This window comes from Parasteatoda tepidariorum, chromosome 9 (assembly GCF_043381705.1).
Source record: "Parasteatoda tepidariorum isolate YZ-2023 chromosome 9, CAS_Ptep_4.0, whole genome shotgun sequence".
Lineage (NCBI taxonomy): Eukaryota > Metazoa > Arthropoda > Arachnida > Araneae > Theridiidae > Parasteatoda > Parasteatoda tepidariorum.
In genome coordinates, this window is record NC_092212.1 from 17,984,237 (window position 1) to 18,008,516 (window position 24,280).

At 28.9% G+C, this 24,280-nt stretch overlaps 1 protein-coding gene across 2 annotated transcripts; it reads right to left on the minus strand.

The window, feature by feature from the left end:
• Positions 1-1,367: 1,367 nt before the first annotated feature.
• On the minus strand, positions 1,368-12,461 carry LOC107456585 (sorting nexin 3). Of its 2 annotated transcripts, none has more exons than XM_016074491.3 (4): positions 12,157-12,461; positions 8,443-8,538; positions 3,341-3,465; positions 1,368-2,039 (listed from the first exon to the last, which is right to left on the minus strand). In XM_016074491.3, exons 1-4 carry the CDS (start codon positions 12,319-12,321, stop codon positions 1,934-1,936), a joined length of 492 nt encoding a protein of 163 aa, XP_015929977.1. In that variant the 5' UTR covers positions 12,322-12,461; the 3' UTR covers positions 1,368-1,933. The 2 variants fall into 2 exon arrangements, with proteins under 2 accessions (XP_015929977.1, XP_015929976.1); XM_016074490.3 differs by lacking the exon at positions 12,157-12,461 and adding an exon at positions 11,572-11,868.
• Positions 12,462-24,280: the final 11,819 nt, after the last annotated feature.

The window sequence follows — 24,280 nt, forward strand, 5'->3', positions numbered from 1 at the left end:
TAATTCCTTGCCAAAAGTAGCCAAGTCCTATTGAAATAGTACTGTTGCAAGGGGAAAAAATTACTATCCTGTAACGATATAGTAAAACTCCATGCATATTTGTACACTTATTTCCCATGCATGTTAGCACTGATGAGGGAAATGTTTTTGCACTTGAATCACCTGGCAAATGATTGGTTTAGCATTGTATAAAACCAAACTTCTTGAACTTATCATTCAACCATCCAAGTTACTTGAATACAAATACTTAACTAAATAAAATTATTTTAAGAAAAAATATACAGAATAAAAAAAAATTAATCTAAATTCTGCACAGCGGAAATAAATATACATTTTGAAAACTAAATTTAATTTTAGCTTATTTTTGGAATTTTAAATTTTGATTTTTATTAAAATTAAAAACTTTTCCTTTGAAAAAAAAACCCATCTAATAAATTGAAACATTGAAGATAAAAGAACGATATTCACTGATAATTACATTATACTTCTGGGATTTACTTAGTGATAGGTCAAACTCGTACAAAAATATAGATATAGTGCAAGGGGTACAAGCCTCGAGTCACCAAGCCTACACAAAAAGATACTAAAGAAGTTACTCAAAAAATCTAAACATATATGCCAACAATATTACCCCACATTGTTAAAAATAATGCCTCACGCTGAACCGTAACATCATCCAAAATTATTGACAACTTTAAATAATGTGCTTAGTCAAACCACTTTACCAGACATATTTCTAGTTCATCTTACTCTTTCTTTAATGATAAACTGGTACAAACTAAAGAGAGTTAATGACCTTCCAAGATTTCAGAAAACAATCAAACTTACAAAGCCAATACGGTAATTGATCTAGGGTTGTGGCTAAAGAAGATTTAAGTACAACAGGGAAGAACTGTACAGCATTATTTTTCTTTATTCAAAACCTGGTAGAAAAAATTGATTCATAATAAGGCAAACTCCCCAAATGTTTTAAACAAGTTCTTTAAAGTCAGTATGTTTCACTAATTTTTGTCACATTTTATTTTTATTGGTGAATTAACTTTTTATAGCTGTATATTATTTTTAATATGAATTTTTTGTAAAAAATATATAATCCCAGCAAAAGGAAAATGCAAAAAGTGACAAATAAATAGGACTTGTTAATATCCGCCACAGACTCATTTGGTTTGAGAAAAAAAATGGCCTCTAAATTATTATTATAGTCCTGATTATATTATTTTAGACCTGAAAATAATTATTTATAATAAATTTTCAGGTCTACCATAATACTTTAACAAATACAATAAATTTTGTTTTAACAGAAATCATAACTGCGATATTAAAGTTAGTTTAAATGACTATGGGACTACATTAATTAATGAGAAAAGCAGATTTAAAAGATATTTATTTACTATATGTATATGTAGTTTATAACTCTGTGGCAGCTAAGAAAATGTACAACAATCATAGAACAACAAACAGTTATAAAAAAGAACTGTTATGCAGGCAGACAAAAACTTTATGAATAAATATATTTTATATTTTAGCAACACATTTTAACATTTTAATGGACAACATTCTTTCACACAAATAAATAGGTAATTGCTTATGTTTCAGAATAGCATGCAATCATAAAAAAAAAAAGGATAAAGTTGTAAGATCTTTTTTCATCATTTTATGGAATGTTCACAAATATCAGTGAGATTTTTTTAGATAGCTAAATAAATTAGCACAGCTGTATAAATAAACAATTCCTTTTTTGTAAAGTTCATAAAAATATTATTAACAGCAACAATTTCATAAACGCCAAATAAAACTTATGTCTCCATGAAGAATTATATTTCCAAAGAAAAAAAAAATAGAAAATACACTGTCCCGCCAAAAAGAATACACAACTTCTTGAATCATAGGACTTTTTACAGTAGAATGTCATTTTTTCTTCGTAAAAAAATTCTCACGTGTTTCTAATTTTACCAGGAACATAATTTCTGTCAATTGTTGGATCTTGTAGAAACATATGAAGGCAGCGTTCATTTTGAGCCAAAGGATGACCAGCAACTCTGAAGATGAACAAAAAATTTGGTTTAATTCACTTGAAACTAAATTTTAATTAATAGTTAACAACTATAGAGTAAAACACACTTAAAATATGCTAACTCAGCCTACAAGAAATTTTTATGGATTTTCAGAATTTGTTTTTTGATTAAAAAAATAAAATTACTAAATTTTTTCTCTCCAAAATAAGAAAGTTAAAAAAAGAAATATGCCATTTAATGTCCTAATAAAAAAAAATACTAAATTTAAAAAGAAATGTGGAGGCATTTAAAACAAATGATTAAAAATTTACAAAGATTTAAAAAAAAGCCTATCAATAAATCGATTTTTTAACATATGAATAGTTTTTTTTTTTTTATCATGTATAGTTTTGCATTTTCAGAAAGTAATGTGAATGCGGAGATGTAAACTGTCAAGACAACATTTTATGAATTTCTTATATTTGTCATAACACACACAGATTGGTAAAACAAAATTATTTTTGTAATAAACTACGACTATTTTGCTAAAAATGTAGTTAACAATTACTTATTTTTAAAATGCTGTGATAATTTAGTTTTGAAATGAATTAATTACTTTCAGGAGAATAATTTTGTTGAAGCATTCAATTCATGTTCGCGAATAACTTTTTTTCTAAAAGAAAAAAAAAAGCTACATATTGAAAGAAAAATTCGAAATTTTTTTTAAATAAATAAATAATCTTATTTTTGTTATAACTCTTTCTTTAAACCTTCAACTTTTCATGACACAGAATATTTCAAGAAATGCTAGAAAATTATCAAAATCTACAATTTTAAAATTTGATGAAAAAAGAAATTAAGCTGAATACATTGGGGACTTTCTCAGTGTGTCCACAGATGGATTTGCATCAAATAGATAAGAAAAATTAGTTGCATTTGAACTTTGTTTCTTTACAAAACTGATGCTAATGTAATAAGAACCGCATCAAACTAGTGTTTTAACATTTTGAGTTTCACGGTTTTCAATCACTCCTACTATCTTTGCTAGCATTGCTTTGAATCCATGAATTTTATACTCATTATTTACTCTATTTTAAATTTTTTAAATGAATTAAATACTTATTTTTTAATTTCTCATTAATTAAAATAAAATTTAGCTCATTAACAATTCATTTTTGCAAAATTTTTAAGTCAATATTTTTTCAAAATGCTATTTTTTATGTATAACTGAAATACCCATTCCATGTTCACTAATGTTTGGCACAATATTGATTATTCAACTATAATTGACTACGAATGCAACAATATTTATATTTATTTGTCAAACATTAATATAGAATGCATACTTGTTAATGAAGCCTTCTAAGCCTTTTCTTCTATCTTCAATAAATTCTTCATCATATATTCCATCATCTCCTCTTAAGGGAAGTTGTCTTTTCCATGCTTTACCAGGGAGAGGAGGGACAACAATCTAGGAAAATTTTTAAAAAATTAGATAAGCTAGCTGTTTACTGCAGTAAAAACATTAATTTCTTTTAAAATTATTTTAATATAAGGATAAATCAAGAGTAAAAGGTTGTCTGCCGCAATCTGAACAAGAGAGTAAAATCATTTCGTATCGGGAAGAATTGAAATTACTCACCTAATTAATCAATGCGAAATGACAGGCATTCAAGCCTGGTGACTAGAAAGGTTCTCATGATAGCTGGAGAGTGGCAAATCTTTAAGATTTAAGTTTTGCTAACTAATAGGTTAGGTAACTAATTTTAACACTTTTTCTTACAAAAAAGTACTAAAAATAGTGACATACAAAACGGGTATAGTTTAGAGCAGAAGATTTTTAACAGAAATTAAAATTTAGTAGTTTGATTATAATCTAAGTACAGCTTTGCATAAGCATATGCTCAACTGATTTCTCCATAGGAATAAAAAAAGAACGGCACTTCTTTTGTAAAAAGAGCACTTGAAGTTTTGAAAGGGCACTCCCTTAACATTGTAAATATTTATCAAAACTTTTAATATTATGTAATAACTAAATTTTATCCTCAACAATTTTTAAATCTCATACTATTTTATGTATATGCTTCAAAAAGTAATTTTCTCTCATTTTCAAAATAGAAAAATTTGAAGTTCATAAAAACAATTATGCTAAACAACGAACAAATAACTAAGGCATGCTAAAAGGCAATCTCTGTGCATAAAACTAAACTTACAAAAAATTATTAACTGATAAACTGAAATCTTTTTTTTTCTTCTTCTTCCATAATTTAAACGGGAAATTATGTGAAAATAAACATTTAAAGGGGCTTTTTTTAAATTAAAAAAAAAAAAAAAATGCGGATTATTGAGAAAGCCTTGAGTAACACAATTTATGANTGTGTGCGTGTGTATATATATATATATATATATACACACACACACACATTTATTTAGAAAAATCACTTACAAATTTGTTTATATCTCCCACCAAAATAAATAAATACTTATAAAAATCTAACCAGTTTGGATTAATTCTAACAAAGTAAATGTTTGTACAGAGTTGCCACTGATATCTGCAAAAAAAAATTTCCAAGTGTTTTCCCTGCACCTATTATACACAATATATTAGAGTAAACACACATGCACTGCACTCTTATGAACTATATTAGAATAAAGATGTTAGTTTCAGTTGCTGGAAAAACTTGGAGAAAGAAGAAACAGCTCAACATAAAACAAATAATGCTATAATAAATTAAATATAATATAGCTGAACTATCATCTTTAAATATCCTATAAATTGCACTTTGATTGAAAGGTCTGTGTTTATTAGAAGACAAGAATAAGAAAAAAAAATCTGTTTTTTTCTCAATTTGTAAGGAAAAATTCAAAATTCTTTGTTATTATAGCTTATTTTTAAATTCCCTGTATTTTTCCTGGTTCTCCCTGTGGAGTGGCAACCCTGTTGTAATAGTTATCAGAATTAAATGCAAAAACAGATAATTTTATCAATGTGTAATTATTATTTAAACAGAGAATAATTTTTTTCGAAATGGAATATGAATGAAAGTACAGTGTTTTTAAGGGATGGCAGCTTATTTTTACTAATAAGGGCAAAGATGGTGCATTTATGGGGATCAAAGGGCAAGCAGGGTCAAGCTGCCCTTCAAAAGAACACTGCATATAATTAAAGAGTTGTGATGATACCTTACTGGTTAAAACACAGAGTTCTCATTTTAAAGAGATTGAGATTCTTCCTCTTCATGGCAATTTAAAGCAAACACTGATCAACGCTGCATTGCTACCATTCATGCCATAGGTCTAAAGGTTATGCAGCTTTAACCCCCATGAACCCCTGCTCAACAACTGGCTGTTACAGGATGTTTTAATATTTTTAAAACTTAAATAAACAGGTAGATGCGCAAATATTTGAAAATTATAATTCTTTTTTTTCTTTAACTCTTATTATGAAAATTCTTATTGTTAGTGTTTTCATTCCTACCAATACTACACCTTCTACATTTCTTTCTTTCTACCTACTACAGAGCAATTATTTTCATGAAAGAAAAAAAAAAATTTCATTTTATATTGTAACTAATTCTAACCTAAATTCTAACCATTAATTCTTTAATTATTCAAATCTTCAACTATGAATAAAAAAACATATTTATACATTTATTTCTTTTATTTCAAACATATTATCAAAACTTGAGTGAAATTATCTTAACACCTTCCTTCTCACTCCCGTGAAAATGATGGGGCGAGATTTCGCCGCTATTTCTCGCTCCAGTGATATTGACGGGCTGGAGTGTCAAGTAGTAATGCGCCAATAATAATAAAACTAATTCATATCGTTTGCCTGGAAAACATCTTATTTCTCATTCTACACACCTGATGGCAGTACCAGGATATTTTTAAGGTAATTGTAGATAGTTAGTTTATTTTAAACTAGTTACAGCACTAATGAAATACGTAATACAAATACAAAAAAAATTGGCACTTTATGACAGTCTTCTTGAAAATTAACCGATTGTTAAATAAATAAATACAGAACCTTACAATATAGTTTTATTAAAAGTATAAATTCTTAGAATATGTTTAAGTATTATGATAATACAGGATTTTTGCAAATGTAGCATTTTTATCATGTTTTAAAAGGAAACAATACATTTTTACTCTTTAGTCTAAGTATTTTATTGGATCATCATTTATAAAAAACAACCTTCCAATACAAAAAAATGATAAAAATCACATCTCAATTTCCTAAAATTCTATTGCTTCTATAATTCATATAATATTCACAAACGAAAAAGAAACAAAATATTCTGTACCACAAACAAACAAATTTTCAAGAAAAGGTACAAAATTGAGTTCTACACCTACAAGAAAGTTTTTGTTAATAATTAATAATAGAACACATTTAGGTTTCTAAATTAGTATATGAATTCATAAACCTTTTGACATTTTGCTAGAGCTGTCTTTTTGATTGACTTTCCTTGCTGAAAAACTTCTTAACTTTGTTTAAACAAGTATAAAAACTAATAGGGTCTAGACAGCCTATTACACGAATGTTAAGTTATACGGTGCTAAACTTTTTTGGTTGTCAGTTAAAAGTAGTTGAAAATGTCTGATCTCTGTCAATAATCAGTATTAATTTAAAAATGAAGCACCGAGTTACAAAGCTAAGCTGATCCAACTACAGATTTTGGGCAGTAGTAAAATAGTTTTAAAACTATACACTATTTTTTTTTTCGCAATCAAAAATGTTTAAGAAACAAAACAATAGTTTTTATATTTTTAAAGAGTTAAAATTATTACAAAATAATTAATATACCTATATAAAGTAAGTTTGCTTTTTAAAAGACTTTTCGATAATTACTTTGCAAAACAGCATAAATATATAGTGGCATTTAAATCCTGTTGACTTCAAATTGAAATAATTTTGATATCGTTGAATGTGTTAGGAAACTAACATATGATAACTGTTAACTTACACAGTCATTAAGGAAATGTTCTGTTTGAGATGGCAACATCAATGTTTTAACAAATCTGTTTTTTTTTTAAGTTAAAAAAATTTCTACCAACCATAATAAATAAAAATTTCAAATATAATCTATTAATATCGGTGCTAAGCTCTCAAGTCTTGGCAAAATAGCTTAATTCTCCGAAAATAATTTCCATTTTATTATTTTACAATTACCTTGTAACAACTATTTCAATGGCAACACAAGTTGGCAGCTATAGTTGCCCAAATGCATAATTAATAAATAACACATAATGAATTGTGATACAGTGTAAGAAAAAATAGGACAAACATAATTTACATGCAACTTGTGTACAACATTTATTAGATTAGTTAATTTGGCATAATATAAGAAGCAAATACATTGAAATATATAAACATAAAAATGTTTTAAATGTGAGTAGTATACAGGGTGTTTCTAAGCTCATGGACAAAAATTTAAGGGTAATAGAAAACATCTAAAAGAATTTTTTTTTCACTATAGGATAGAGAGCAAACAGTGAGTCACAACAAAGTATCTGTTACTGTCACATTATAGAACGAAACATCAAATGGATAGATACTAAATTAATTTTCTGACAGCTTCAGAGTTGCCAACTTGCTCCGGACAGCAAATAAATATTTTCGAGTTGTAGTTTATTAATTCTTGGTTTAATGTGTGATTCTTGGTTTAATAAATTCAATTTATTAGGTTTTTACTACTACTACTTCTAAATAAATCGAAGGTTTATACAATTCGCCACTTTGTTGCAGTAGTTATGTTACACAGTTCAAAAAGTATGCAAAATTAGCCAAAAATCTGCAAATTTCGGTTTGTATTAATTTAGTTATTTTTTTAAAAAAAAAAATTGTTATGGCACGACCGAAGCAGTTGGCATCTCCGCAGCTTGTGTGGCAAAATTATAAAAACTCCTCAGAAAAGAGATTGCTTGTGATAATGCATTACACATGCATTTAATTTACATTATATTTTTAACAGTTTCTGCAATTTTGCCACATATGCTGTAAAAGAAATAAATAAATTAATACCTCCTCGCGCTTGGTGTGTCATTCTTTCAAGTAACAGTAACTGATACCTCCTAATGGTTCATCGCTTGCTCTCCCCCCATGTAAATTACATGTTTAGATATTTCCAATCACCCTTTAAATTTTTGTAGTCTCAAAACACCCTATACATTTTGTTAGGAGAAAAAAGAAAAGAAAATCTTAAGATAACGTTTTTAAAAGTTTATTGAAATTCTAAGTCAATATAACTTCTAATATATTTTGCCCACAACATGTTATTTATGTTTAGAATTAAAGAACCAGATCATTTAAATTTTTTAAATGCCAATGGTTTTAAATGGCTCTGATTAGAAAGTTTTTTTCTAAAAAAAATTTCAACATAAATTTATGGTCAGCGTAAATACAGGTCACACTAGAAGAATAATCAACATAAATTCACATTACCTTGCTATCTCTTTCAAGTTCATTTCTCAACCATTCAAAGTCACTGTATCTTCTACGTACACTTGAATCCTTTAGTTTAAATACAGGCAAGTTTGTCTAAAAAACATTTACAGTCTTATTACTAATAAGGAAAAATAGTTTAAAAGAAATAATACAATGTAATGAGAGTTTTCCCTAGGAATAAAAAAGGGCAGGGCGCTGTCTTTCAAAAAAAGACTGTCATTCAACACTGTAAAAATTTATCAAAATGCGCAATATTACTTAATAACCGAATTTGACCTTCAAAAATATTTAAATTATACTTTTAACAATTTATGTGTACAGTTCAAAAAATAATTCTCTCATTATCAGAATAAGAGAAAAATTTGTAGTTTATAAAAATAATTAAAGGCAGACCAATAGATAATCTCAGGGCATAAATTTGTTTCAAAAAATTTAAACAAAAACATTATGAATTGATAAACTTGTAGGGTTTTTATACATTTTAAACTAAAAATTATGAGAAAAACACATTTAAAGATGCATTTAAAAAAAAAAATAGTTATTTAAAATTTATTATTAATATCACCCTCCCTCTGAAAAAAAAAACAGGCATATAAAAATTTAAGGAGTTAAGAATAATCCTAACAAAGCAAATATTTGAATCAGTAATCAGAATTAAACCTATAAACAGATAATTTTAAGTGTGTAATTATTTAAACATTGAATTTTTTAAAAAAAAGGAGTATGAATAAAAAGGCAATTTTTCTTTTAAGGCATGAGCGGCTAATTTTTACAAAAATGACATTTATAGAGATCAAAGGGTCAGTAGGCCGGACTGCACTTCCAAAAACGTTTAGTGAGAAACTGATACAATAAAGATTATTATTAATATGCTCATTAGGTTAAAATTATATTTATTAAAAAATGCAAGATTTAAAAAAAGGCCATCAAAAAAACTTGTACACAACAATACTAAAAAATATAAAACTAAGTATGTATTGATCTTGATTGTAACAGTTCGTATAGAGGCCTAAAGCTAAACTCAAAGGGGGTAGTGAGATACATGAAAATTTGATACAAATTTCTAGGGGCTCGGCATTGCTGAGGTTCTAGTTAAAATTCCTTGCAAAAAAATTATTTTTTTTAAAGAATTCCTTAATATCTATATAAAAGCTACTACTTTGAATAAAGGATGTTAAAGAAATTCGATAAAATATGAAAATAAGACCTGTAAAATCTGTATCTAATAGAACACCTAAACTCCAAGCGCTCCACCAAAGATGCACTAGTTACCTCGCAAATTCAAACTAATTGTTTATAATAGATAACTTTGACACTTAAAAAAACATGCTCTAGTTTGTGCAACAATAGGGTTGGCATTTAGTTCAAAGAAACGTCTTTTTTCCAGGACACAAAGAAAAACTGCTCAAAATGGAAAAAAACTAAAAAATCAAATGTTTAGAAGCATTACAAAAATAACTTAAATTTAAATTTATTAAACTAGTACCATATAGTTAAGAGATTTTCCCGACTACTTTTTAAATATATACTATTTTTAAAATCTATATATAAGTCTGTTTGAGTATTCATACTTTTGAGTATTTTGTTTAAAAATTAGTAGTATGATATTTGTAGTTATGAAAATCAATGTTTATTTGTAATTGCATGCATGTTGAGCATGAGATATGGTAATTAGTAGGAATATTAATAGAATTTGATATAACCAAAGTGTATAAATAGCATAAATGTTATTTTAACAGTTCTTTTTAAATGAATAAAATAAGTTTTAACTCATTTACATAAAATATAGTGAAATTACAGTTATCTGAGTTTCTTAAGATATTAAATTTATAATTAATAGTCAAAAAATAAATATCATTTCAACTAGATCACATTTATAAACTGTTTAGAAAATTGATATATTTTATATCTCTTTGAAAAAAGCTTATTTTGAAGCATTTTATGCTTTAAAAATAGTTAAAAATCTGTTTTTCATCTTTGACAAGACAAATGTCAAAACTTTTGATAACGCACAGCAGATAGGTTCAAAGGTTTTTGTCATAGAGAGCAACATTGCCTTTGCGACATTCCAACTTAGAATATTGAATAGCTTGATACACTGCTGTTAACTATTTTAGTCCACCATTGGTAGAAATAAATTCTAACAACAAATTTGTTTCTTTTGTACACTCAAAATATTTTTCCAGGAAACAAAAATACCAGCTAAAAAGTAATCCAGTTCTTAAAATAAATCCAGAATGATATATATTAGTTCTGGGTATACCAGTATTGTTTTTTCTGACAACATAATTCATGAAACTAAAAAACTTTACTACAGCTTTTAAATCATAAATATTCTAATAGGAATCTAATAAAGTTAAGAGAACTACTTTAGAGTTCAAATAATGTTTCTTGCGTACCATTGCCCAAAAGTTACCGAAAACGGGAGATTTTTTTGGCATTAAATCTTTTAATGCATTCAAGTTAGGTACATATCTCTAAACAAAGATAGAAATAGAGAATTCTTCAGAAACAATTTTACTAATGCTACACACAAAGCTACTCTTATAAATCTTGTAATTAGAACTATATACACATTTCATGTTTAAAAAGCAACCACCTGCATACAACAGAAATCATTCATCATTATTTCATAAAAAAGGTCTGCTTTAAAAATATGACTTTTTAACCCTATTGGATAAGTGGCACGCCTTGGATATGGAAGGGAAAAAATACATCTTAATCGTACAAATACTATTAAATATTTAATTCTACAAAATAAGAATTTCCCGATGAGAAAAACTGATAAATAAAACTCCAAAGACCCACAGAAGGGTGTCAAACCATAGCAATGTTGACATATGATAACTAATAATTTTAAACACGCAACAAAACTCAGACATTAAACATCAAAACAAAGAAGGAACTATTTTAATTCTACTCAAACTATATACTCATGATGACACTAACTTTCAGAGTTTAAAATTGTACACCAAAATTACTGTTGCAGTAAGAGCATAAACAAAGCAAACATCGAGAAAGCAGACTTAACACTGTTTGTCACAACATCGTCATTAGCAAATAAAGAAACAAGACAAATAAAAGAAACGTGAATGGATTGGGTATAGTTTAAATTACTTTACTTACTCTTAATCGTACTTCATAATCAGTATAACGTTTGCGGGCTACTCCATGAGTAATTGGATTAAGCACATCAATTTCTAGAAAATTAGCAGGCGCTGCATAAGCATCATCTAAAGTTTGTTTCTTCGGTTGTAGTCTACGAGTAGCATCTTGAGGAGGCCCTTCTTCCATCATTTTTTAATTTGTAAGGCAAATAAAACGAGTACAAATATCGTGAGTAATAATCACTATTATTTTTCAGGAAAATTTAAGAGACAGAAATCTGATTGGGGGCGGTGGAATCATGCCTGTTGCCAACAACGAGCATAAAATATAAGAGTTAAAAGAGAAACTAAACGATTCTAAAACATGTGACGTCATGTGGCTTATTTTTTTTTTCTAATTAAAAGAAATTATATTTGATAATTTGATAAAAATATTAAATTGTAAATGCTATTATTTTCAAGATTAGACGAAAGCCTGATGCAACATTGACTCTAAATTGGTTTAATGGAGTTTAAAATAAAATTGTACTGCATGAAAGGATAACAAAAAGTAAAAAACTTAACTAATTAAATACGTTTTTGAAATTTGAAAAATTTCACTTACATTTAATCGTATTTCGTAATCTGTATATCGTTTTCGAGCAAATCCATGACAAAGAGGATTTACCACTTCGATTTCCAAAAAATTAGTCGGTGCTGCATATGCATCGACTATATTTTGCTTTGGCGGTTGAAGTCTAAGAGTAGTCGGTTTCTCTTCTTCCATCATTTTCTTTTTATTTTTACTACAAATGTCAGTAGAATTATAAATTATAATTCAAGTATAGCCACGACTGTTTTTCTATGAAAAATCAAAAGAACCGTTATCTAAAGGGGAGGCACGCGCAACTACGTTGCCAATTAAAATAAAAAAAAAAGAAAAGAAAATGTATAAGATAGGAAATTATTCTAAATCATGTGATTAGTGATAAGTAAAAAAATCCGTTGAGCGATTGTTGGCTTGTGTGTTTTAGATATAATGAGTTGTAAGACAATCTTTGAGTATAATATGTGTAGAGTTCAGAACTTCCTAGAACTTTTTTTTCCTGAAACTTTTTTCAGTAGCGTACCAGCGGGTGTGGCGGTCCACGCCAGGCAAAATCGCTTATATTAACAACCTTTGCAATAGACGTCTGCATTTTTTTAAATATTGAAGTATATAGTTAGTAGCTCCAACAATGTTATGAATTATCTCTTTTTTTTATCATAATGTTTTATACTGATAAAATATATTTTTTTTTAATTTATCAAATAATTAAAGAGAGCACCAAAATTTTTAAAAGAATTTTTTCTGTGGAAATTTTCAATAAGATGCCCTTTTTATTTTGTTGAAAACTTGAAATGATTTTAAAGTGAGATTTTCTATTAATAAGAAATTGGGAAATAAATAATTATAAATATGGCTATACTAATAGAAATAATTATAAATTTTATAGCTAGTAAAAGCTTCAAGTTACAGTGCCCAATTCAAGGGGCTGCATATTCTACACTCTAACCATTTTTTCGTAATTTTTTTTTTAAATTAGTACAGTTTACGAAATATTTAAGGCTCGAAAATTTATGCCGTTCTTTAAATAATTTTTTTTTTAAAAAATTGTCATTAATTCAATTGTTTTGCTTATAGAAAACGCTCTTTTAACTAATAATATAAATTTTTTAATAATTATTTAATAACTATTTAAATTAAAGATTATTTGATAACAATAAAAAATTAAATAGGGTTACAGAAAATTTTTTTAGCACGAAAAATATTTTATACGCTACATTTTTTTATTATTTGAACATAATTTTGCAAATAATTTATTTTCGTAGATTATTAAAAGTGTGGTGAGGAAAGCATTATGCTTTGGAATAATTTGTGCAGATAATTTCATATTGATCAGATTTATTGTATTATTGTGTTAAATAACTTAATTTGTTTTTATAAAATTTGATGCCCAATTTTACTTTCGGAGAAGTTGTAAATTCTTGTGTGATTTGTAAAACATAAGATTGCCTTTCTAAAACAATGGACCATGTAATCAAAATCGATGAATGGTGTTGAAGTTTAAAATTTAATTAAAAAATATTCCTAGCTATTGGCTGAAATAGTTGAGAGGAATACTATTTAGAAGATAAAGATTCTGCAAAGCCTTTCTAAGATTTCTGCAAAAGAAAAAAAAAATACTGCCTGTAGTTTCTTTCTTTTTTTTGTTTGTTTGTTTTGGAGATCACTTCATAATGGCCGCATTCAATACAATGATGCTGAAATAGGATCCACATGAACGATTGAAAATAAATATTCAATAAAAAAAAAAAAAAGCAGAAACAAAATAAAGATAATTTTTAAAAGGCTAGTGAGAAACAAACGATGAAAAACATCGAAGAAGAAAAAAAAAAAGTTTGATTATTCCTGAAGAAACTTGAAAGAGATTTGAATAATTGTTGTTTTCACCGGTGATCAAACAGGTTTTGATGTTTTAATAAGTCATTATCTAGTTATTTTTTTTGTGGGTTATACTAGGCGTCTACCGACTGGGTATCGATCGAGAAATTAAGAAAAAAAGAACAAAAAAAAGCTCTCTTAGTGGTTCTTTTAATTACCACTCCTTTATATAAAAACTAATTCCTCTTTCAAAATTTTGGTTTCGTTGGAGATATTGTGTATATAAAGTTAATTAGATCAAAAATCTTCAAAAATTGTCAAATTTGTCTTAAAGATCACGAAACTCTCGTCACCGATTAATTTTGGCAGCACAGTTCTACGACACGTGTGCTTGCCCAGTATTATTTTAAAACTTCAGAAATTTTCATTTTACCTGCCTTTTATAAGCTCAAAAAACTTCTTTTCAATGCATTAAAAAAAAGTGAAAAATTTATCTGGTTGATATATTTATCGTTTAATTTCGTCATTATCACTTTCATGTAAGTCATGTTTTAAAATTTGTATTGTTTAATGTTTTTTTACTTATCCTAATTAATTAAAATTCGAACGCAATTAATGAAACAAAATTTAAGTACCGTTATTTTATTAAAATTTAACAGCAGTTTTTTTTAAAAACAATTTGAAATATTTAATTTATTTTTGACAAAGTTAAATAATTTTCATAAGCTCTCTTTAATTCTGTTACAAGTTTTGGCACTTTGGTTTCGTAAGTTTTGGTATCATCACGTATACCATTTTCACCAACATCACGATCACGCCAGAGTAATCTGGATATCCTTCAAATGTATTTTAATATAGTAATTGATTGTAAAAAATTGACAAAATACAAGTATAACTTATTGCAAAAAAATGAGAAGTCCCTTTTAAAAACTATAGCAAAAACCACTATGAAATATTTATAACAAAAAGCCCATGAAGTAAAAATTAAGGATTTATTGAAGTTAAGATTAAACAATGTGTACAAATTTGAAAAATAATGTTGATTTCTCTTGTGCTTCGCGCAAAAAAGTTTGCGCTAGTTAAATGATAGTCCAATTTTACTTACAAAACATAGTCAGTGCCTGCCATTGGAAAAAAAAACTTACAAAACAGCTTTCTAAATGGAATTTGAAACATTGAAATATTATAAACTAGTGGGCTGCGGACCCTACTCCCTAACGCTCGCCAACCCCCAAAAATTGCTACGCAATCTTATATGGTTTGCTTCGCAAACCAAGCTCGTTTCGCTCGTTACTAACTTAGGTACATTGCAAATGCACAAAATTCTAAGAATTCAAAACAATCATTCAAATCCATATAACAACTTTTTTTTTAAAAAAAAATTACATCTTTTTAGTAAATACTAAGTCATTAAAATAAATTTGAATTCAAATAAATGACATGTAATTCGTTAAACCTATTAGAAATGTGCTATAGTATAAAATCTTAAAGCGTAACAGCACGACTGAGACTCATTTTTCAATGAATAACTAATAACAATAATAAAACAAATAAATTCGTGATATAAATAAAAAAGCGTCAAGTAAATTCGCAATATATAAATTCGTGAAAAAAAAAGCGCTTTTGACAAAATACCAAAATAGAGATCTATCGACAAAGACTACTCACTTCTGCCTGACATTTGGTGAGAATGCTCTCTCTGGTTATTTCAGTTTCCGTTTTTAAAAGTGCTATATGTTGAGCCATCTCAACTAGATTTGGCATGTTACATTTTTAGCGGCAATCATTGGTCGATTTTTTAGCGTTGCCATTCGGGGAGTTGTAATGAGGCTTTTTTTTGTCGCCGTGTAAGAGAAATATATAGATATTTTTTAATTATGCATACATTAAAAAACATGAAGCAAAACAGCGCATATTAGAAGAGGCTCTATTGTAATAACGAACACTTTCCAGTAAATATCATTATTTTACTACGCTTAATATGTGTAGGGTGGAATTGACAACTTTCAGACAAGATAGATCTCCCAAATATTTACTGAAGCTCTGTATCTGATGTAATGACTGACTAGAGTGCTCAAAGTTCAACTGCAATTCTGTGCCTAATGACAAATTAGGTTTCAATCTATTCCTGACCACTGCGAGCAAATATTATCGCCGACCGACTTGTTATGAGAATTTTAAAACTAAACTGGCTCTTTACACTAGATGCCTACACAAATTTCAATAATTTTTTGACTGTAGAATTTATTGCAATTTTACTATCAAACAGAATCGACAATCGAAATTTCAATCTCTTTATCAGTGGAGAAAGTGTTTCAGCTTTTTTCCTTTTGATAATGCAAGCTTCAGTTGTTCATGAAAGCAAAATTTAGATCCAAATAGAACTTATCATCGATCAAAATTTTGACTACTTTTTTACTTTAACTAACAAACACAATACTAGAAAGAAAAAAAACAACAATAAAATGAAATAAAAATTGTAATTACCAAGTTTTTGAATTGGGGTAAAAAAAAATACTTTTAATTTTTCTAAATCTAAACTAAACGTTACATAGGATGAATAATAAACTTCCATTACCACCGAAAATCACCCTCATTCTCATTCTTTGTAGGTGATCCCTCTCACCATTAATATTATTTACTGAGGTACAAAATGGCTTGGATCCGCCCTTGATAGTTGGAAAAAATAAAGAGAAGTTGGAAGGCAGTCATTATCAGCCGAAGTTGAAGAAAAAGGGAGAAAAAAAAACATTCAAGTTTATCAAGTAATCCAAAAGGTTTTGATGTTTCAGTCTTGCCTTCCTCAATAGGGGCTCGCTTGATTTCGAAAGCGTTTTTTGCTTGTATACTAGCTAGTTATCCCAAATAGTTATTTGAATTCATTTTTGACAAGGTTTTTTTGATGTAACATACTCTGTACCGATAATAATAAAAGGAATAATCTATTTGCATGCCTATCTCTCTTATAACTGCGAAACTGTCTGTGCAATATCAAGGAGCTATTTCTGCACGCGATTACAGAAATCATTTAACAATTTCAATTAGTCGGTACTGAGTCATGGTGGCTCAGGGGATAAAGCGCTCTCCTCCCAATGAGGTTGCCCGGGTTAGAATCCCAGCGATGGCTGGTCGATACGAATTCCGTAACCGGTTTACATCGACCACAGTTTTGACGTAAAAATATCCTTAGTGGATCATGGGGTTAGAATCCCCTTACCGTAAGACAAGCCGCTGGAGGTCTTCCTCTCCATATAACGCAAATGCGGGTTTGTTCCATCAAAAAGTTCGCCATGAAGACGAATTTCTCCCAATACTTGATCCAAGAGTTCCCTTGTCTTCTGGATAGGATTCAAAATTACAAGGATACGTAGATGAACATTGGTAGTTGTAAACTCAACATTTGGTCGGCTGTTCAACGACGGTTACAGAATTAAATAAACTAAACTGTACGGAAGTGTACGTTTGCTAAATGAATTTTTCACATAGGTTTGGATTCAGGCATTGATGTTATAACAAATGAATATGCAAACGCATCTTATTTTATTGAACAGCTAATATCAGTCTTTTCTTTTCCTTATACTTGCTACTTCTCTTAAACGAAAATTTAGTTTATTTTACTATATCCAATAATTATTTTTTTTAAACTCATTAGACGGACTAGGTCAAAAACACTGAACGTGTGAGGACGTTACCAAATTAATAGTTTGAAAACTATCTTGAACAACAAGATTACTTAGTTTATGCTTACGCTTTACAAGAATACTAATATTAAGGGTCATCCACAAAGTAGTACTTAAGATTGTCGTCACAAATTAGGGTCATCCCATTTATAAATCACAAATTAGGGTCATCACAAAATAAAACTGGATGATAATCACATATGAGGGAGGCAGCATTAAAAAATACACAAATCCTGTTAAATTGCTAGATAAACTTGAATTTGTATCTGATAATCGCCTTTTACTTCCAACAAACAAATAAATTTGATGTTTTTAATCTCTTCTTCTCCACTTTTCATCAGATTTTCAAAAAGCTTTTTTTTCCTGCTTAGATATCCGTTGTTACTTTTTACTGTTTGAATGTTTTAAGTCATTTTGACGTGGATTCAAAAATTATACGTAGAGAGCGGTATTAACCCTTTATAAGACCGAGGGTAATATACGTCCCATCAACTTCATTATCAATAAGAAGCTATTTTCTGACCTCTAATTAGAGTGGTAATTTTCGGATAACTTCAGAAAATAAGGATAAAAAAAATTACCAACGAAGGGCTTTGTTTGAATAAATGAGAGATGCAGTAAAGGTTAGGATGTGGTCAAGAAGAGAGGTCAACACTGAGGAGCTATTTTCTCTTGTGCGTTATGCATTCGTTTATTTGATTTAATTTATAGTTATTGAGACAGAATTTATAAATTCGTTTCTTTAAGATGAAGTTTATGGCAAGAGCCGTGGTTTCTCAGGGGATACAGCATTCCCCTCCCAATGATGTAACCCGCGTTCGAATCCCAGAGATGGCTGATCGATACGAATTTCGCTCCCGACTCGCATCGAGTACAGTGCTGACGTTAAATAACATGAGTGGTAGACGGATTATGGGTGTTAATAGTCCCTTTGTCGTCAAGTTAACCATGGAAGGTTTTCGTGGTTTTCCTCTTCATGTAACGCAAATGCGGCTTAGTTGTGTCAAAGAGTCCGCCACAAAAGCAAAAATTTTCCAATACTAGATCCAGGCTTTTTTCCTTCTGGATTGGGTACAAAATTACAAAGTAGTCGTGATTATACATTGGTAGTCGTAAGCGCAAAATTGGGTCAGCTGTTCAACGGCGTTTATATATATGTTACCGGCAAAGTTTGAAATCCAGCATTCTATAGAGTATCTAGGTTTTGTATATAATGCTTAAAACTAGCCAGCAATGTATGAAACGATTTATATTTCACGCATTTCCTAGGCACTCTATAGAATGTTAAAGGAGAAACAGGCATAATATAAAAATGCATCTCCGATTCGTTTCGAATGTCACGTTTTATTTTTTATATTAAAATTTTTTATGTTATATAAACGAACTTATTTTTTATATGAACATTTTGTTCCCCTCAGGCATAAATTATGTTTTGTACAACTTTCATTCTTCATTACGCATTTTGAATAATTTATTTTTAATGGCACTCTCATTATTTTTACAGAAGAACTTATTTATTTTCGAGAAATGAACATCATTTGTATAATAACCTTCTCAGGACGTTTATTTCATACTTTGTCTAAATAGCATTTGTCATTCTATAAAATACCTAGGTATTATATACAATGCCTAGACATTCTAGAATGCCGGCGTTTCATACTTTGCCGGTAACATATATATATATCACTCACCTTTACACGAAAAAAAATGGCCAGAATTATCAAATTAGTTTTATGTAATAATCTAATAATAATTTTTTATTCAATTAATGACAACGCTCACTTTCCACAAAAGACTAGAACCTCTTTTAAAAAAATGTGACGTACTGAACCATGTGACATAGAAACGAACGTTTCTAGTAAGTCATCCATGCTAATTTTGAAGTTGCTCAAACTCTTCGTTGTTGAGGCCATAAGTTATGGAAAGAGAAAAGAAGTGAACATAATGCCTTATAAGGCAGAGGAAGGAATAAAAAGAAAAAAAAGGGTCACACGCGGTCACACGATAAAACTCTCAAGAAGTTGCTTGAAAGTGAGGAAAGAAATTCGCGATTTTGACTTTTCAGAGAATTCTTCTCTTCACTTTCTTGAATGGACTCTTGAAATCTCTAATCTTTAGAATGAGTAAGCAGAGTCATTCGTTTTCTATTTTAAGAGGAGCGACAAAAGCGTTTAATCTGATTTATGTCATGATAAAAAAAGAGTTATTTTTTTAAAATTCTTTTTACAGAATAATGATAAATAAAAAAATTATGCAGTACATTTTTATGCTTTTTGTGGAGGTTTTTACACAATGGTAGCAAAATTCAGCTTTTATTTACATACTTCATTCTTTGTTAATTAAATGTAATTTATAATTGGTTTCGATAGCTACGACACATAAATATACTTCAAATCTGTATAAAAAAACAAAAAAAAGGCAACGCCTTCACTTACTTATCTCTCTAATTCTCATACTTCTTGTGAAGTTAGAGAGCTAATATTTGGTACACGTGTTCTTCATAAGATTAAAAAAAGTTTCACAGAAAAAAAAATTTCATTTTGATATTTTTTAGCTATCAGAGCCAATGTTAAATAACACGTTTTTATCAAGTCTCAAACTTGGATCATGCGTTTTTTATAAAGTTAATGAAAAAACTAAAAAAGTTTCATGTCGGTGTTTTTTTATTTTATATTTTATAACCGTCATTGAACAGTCGATCCAATTTTTGAATTTAAATGTTAAACTTTGTAGCATTGTAATTTTGAACCCAATCAGAGACAAGGGACCTCTTGGTTCAAGTATTGGGAGAAATTTGCCTTCATGGAAAACTTTTTGATGGAATTTACTGCATATGCGTTACATGGATAGGAAAACCACGAAAACCTCCCACGGTAATCCTGATGGCAAGGGGACTCTAACTCTTGATCCGTTTACCACTGAGAATATTTTCCGTCAGCTTTGCGGTCGGTGCGAGCCGGATGCAGAATTCGTATTGACCAGATATCGCAGTGATTGGAACCCGGATCATCTGACGAGTGCTATATCCTCAGAGCCACCACAGCTCTGGCCATAGACTTTATAAAGAAACGAATTTATAAGTTTTGTGTTTATAACTATAAATTAAATCTACGGGAAAAGAATAAATAAACGAATGCATAGCGTACAAGAGAGAATAGCTTCCCAGTGTTAACCTCTCTTCTTGACCCCAAGTTCTCTTATCAAGTTCTGAGTGCTGTCAAAATTTAAAGCAATTTTGCTTCCCTTTGAAGAAATCGTGCTGTTTTTTCACTATTCCTGAAAAGTTTATCCTTTGAAAATATTGCCCCGTAAATTTTGAATATTTGACAAACTGAATCAAAGAAGATTTTGAGTGATACTTCAGTGAATTTGAGTTAATTGGCTTTGAAAGTTTACTTTAACAGTAGTATATAAAGAATACTCGTGCGCCTCATCTTCATTTCTTTTATCGAGACTCTAATTGACGAAATCTTTAAATTCCTAATCCTTAATTGCCTGTTGCCAAATGCAATTAGTACTTTCTTTTCTTCCGGAAACATTCAAATATATTTTCCCTTAGAGAATTCAGCCACTGAAATTTGTGAAATTTAAAGACTCAAAAGAAATTAATGCTGAGTAATTAAATATTATGACAAAAATAAGATGTTTCCGAAAAAAATTTAACACTTGAAAATAGGCTACTTCATACCTTCTTACACTAAGTTCTTTATTCGCTTATTTAATTGCTTATTATTAATTATAAATTAATTAAAAGTTATAAATTGCAAATAGAATTAATTAAAAAATTTTAAAGCAAGATTTTCCTTTTTGGAATAGAATTATTTTAATTATTTTTTTATTAAAAAAAAAAAGGTTTTCCTTCTATCTGCAACTAAAATAATCAATCACGAATTAAATAATCAATAATTAAAATTTTTGGTAGAAAGTTTTTGAGTCATGTGGCAAAAAATAATAATAATAATAATAATAATAAAAAGAAAAAAGAATAATAAAACACGCTGGTGTCAATTTAGGATGTTTGCTATATTTTCAGCAGTTTTTTGCCTCGCTATGATGGATATTGAAATTGAAAAAATTACTTTATTAATGGATTTACTAACAATTAAAGATAAAGAATTAAACCGACAGCATTAAAATAAAAAATAAAAATTATCGTTCAACAGATTTAAAATGATTAATTATTCTGAAAAAATATTGCATAAATTGGAAAACCGTAAAAAAGCAGAAAAAGAAAAGAAAAAGGTTTAAAAAAAAAAGAAGCACTTTGCGACCTTATCTGAGGTCCTTCGAAATCAGTCAGTAAATAGAGAAAAAAAAGTGTCCCCAGTGATGATTTCTAGACATTCCATTTTCCCCTCTGTTATCTTGAGCCTCTCTTAGAAAAAACTATTATAAATCCTCCTCAGAAGCTCGATTTTTATTCCGAAATTGAAAGAAATATATCTACATTCCTCTTGATTTCTTTTATTTTCTTTCACTTTTAAAATACGACTCTTATTTATAGCGGCTATAAATATATATTTATAATCGAGAAGTGAAAAATATGAAGAAAATGATTTATTAATTTCTTTTTTATTTTAGTTTTTTCAATTTTTTTTATAAATGAAAACTTCAATTAAATTGTGATCTAGCACTCATGTTCATAAATTTCTTTTTTGTTTTAAAACTAGTACTCCCCCAGCTTATTTCTATTGCCTAACAGAAAGCACAAAATATTAAACTAGATAAGAAAAATGTGTATCATTTTTGCATCAAAATATGTATTAAAACTTATTTAAATTAAGAGCCAAGAACTTACACAATCCTTTCACGAGCAGAAAAAGTCAGTTCAAAGAAACCTAGAATAAGCCATAAAATTTCTAATGATGAAATTAGAAATTTGCAAATATATAAAAAATACGAAGAAAGTTGAAAGAATGTTAAAAGAATTATGTATTAAATATAAACCATAAATAGGGCTTATATCTAACGCCCAATCATTTAAAACCTTTCCCACAAAGAAAGCGTGCAGGTTGTCGGGCTACCGAAGAGGGGATGCCATCCCCTCTGCAGAGGATCAAAATTGTGATGGCATGTCTTCGGATCATCCTCAGGGATGTTTCCCAGACCGTCGCCAATAGCCCATTGTGCAGCTCTAGCGATGTAAATGAACTACAACAACAACATCCCACAAAGAAAGTAATAATATTGATCTAATCTCAGAAAATGTGATGATGTGTCTTTAGTAACTTGGGAAATTGATCAGTCCCACGTTACTAAGACTAATATTTAAATATATTGTCCGGAAATATATAGAAACCTTCTTTCCAAGGTCAATCGCGCTCTTCTCTATCTATCCACCAGCAGGTAATGTTCTAATTTTTGGGCCAAATTCTATTATTTCTCCGTGTTCTTGAAACTTTTTCATTAAGCACCGCCATACTACGAATTTACAATGTTAATGCTTTCAAAGCGTAACATATATATAACCTCCAAGCAAGACCACCTCTGTGTAGCAACCTCCTCTATTTGCGACCACTTTAGGCAGGCACAGAATTTTTTCCATCTACTTTTGTTCGACTTTTCCATCTACCTTGTTTAGAAAACATTTTGGAGAGGCCTAGGCCATTAAAACCTCCCCTAAACGCCCGCTAAATTTCTCCACCAAATGCGGAAAAGATCAAATAATGAAACACGAAAAAAAATATCAAAACAAAAAATATTAACTAAACAAATAAGTTTAGTAAAATGTATTCAAAATATTGTGAGTGGCTTTGTGAGTGGCTCATATTTAAAGAGCTCTTTTTGACGATCTCTGAAAGAGATCGAAAACCTCTTGTTGCAGTCAGAGTGCATTAAAGACGATGCTATCAATGATTTATTTTTAGAGTTGGAAGTTAAATTAGTAAAAATAAGCTATTTTAGAAAAAAAACTAAGCATTTCAAACAAACAAAGGTCTTCTAATTTTTCATAGCTAACTACGTTTTATGATATAAGATTAAATGCAAACTGAAACAAAAAAAACATGATTATTTACTTATTTAAGACAGTTCTACTATTCATAATTGGTAAATTTGTTTTTAAACATAATTATATTAGTAAAGGTCATTTTTGTTTTACTGTGGAACGAAGAGTAGTTTCACTGTATACATATATACTCGTATATGCCAATTATTTTAGAATTACTTAAGATTACGTCGTGGGGAAGTTATGTTGTCATAATTTGTTTACATTTTGATATTTTGAATACATTTTTTCAGCATTTGAAACTCCATTGTTTTCTCCAGGTATATCTGAACTTCAAATTTCAAATTACCAATAGAGGTGATCGAACATTTGCCATAAACTATTTCTTAATGCCATAAGTAAGAAAGTAGTATGCCAAATATGCTTTTGCATGCAAAGATCCCAAAACACCATAATCAGTAAAAAAATTATTTTATTGGATTAGTTTCCGGGCAAATTTTACAGAAAAAGGTATCTACGTATCCGTAATAAACAAACAACAAATTTTCGAATTAAAAAAATTAAACTCGTGAACGAAAACCATAATTTTCTTCTTCTTTTAATCTGATTTGTGAAATTCAACATTTTTTTAAACAATTTTTACACTTCTCTGTTCTCTGTTTACACTTCTCTATCTCCCCCCCCCCTACAGTCCGGA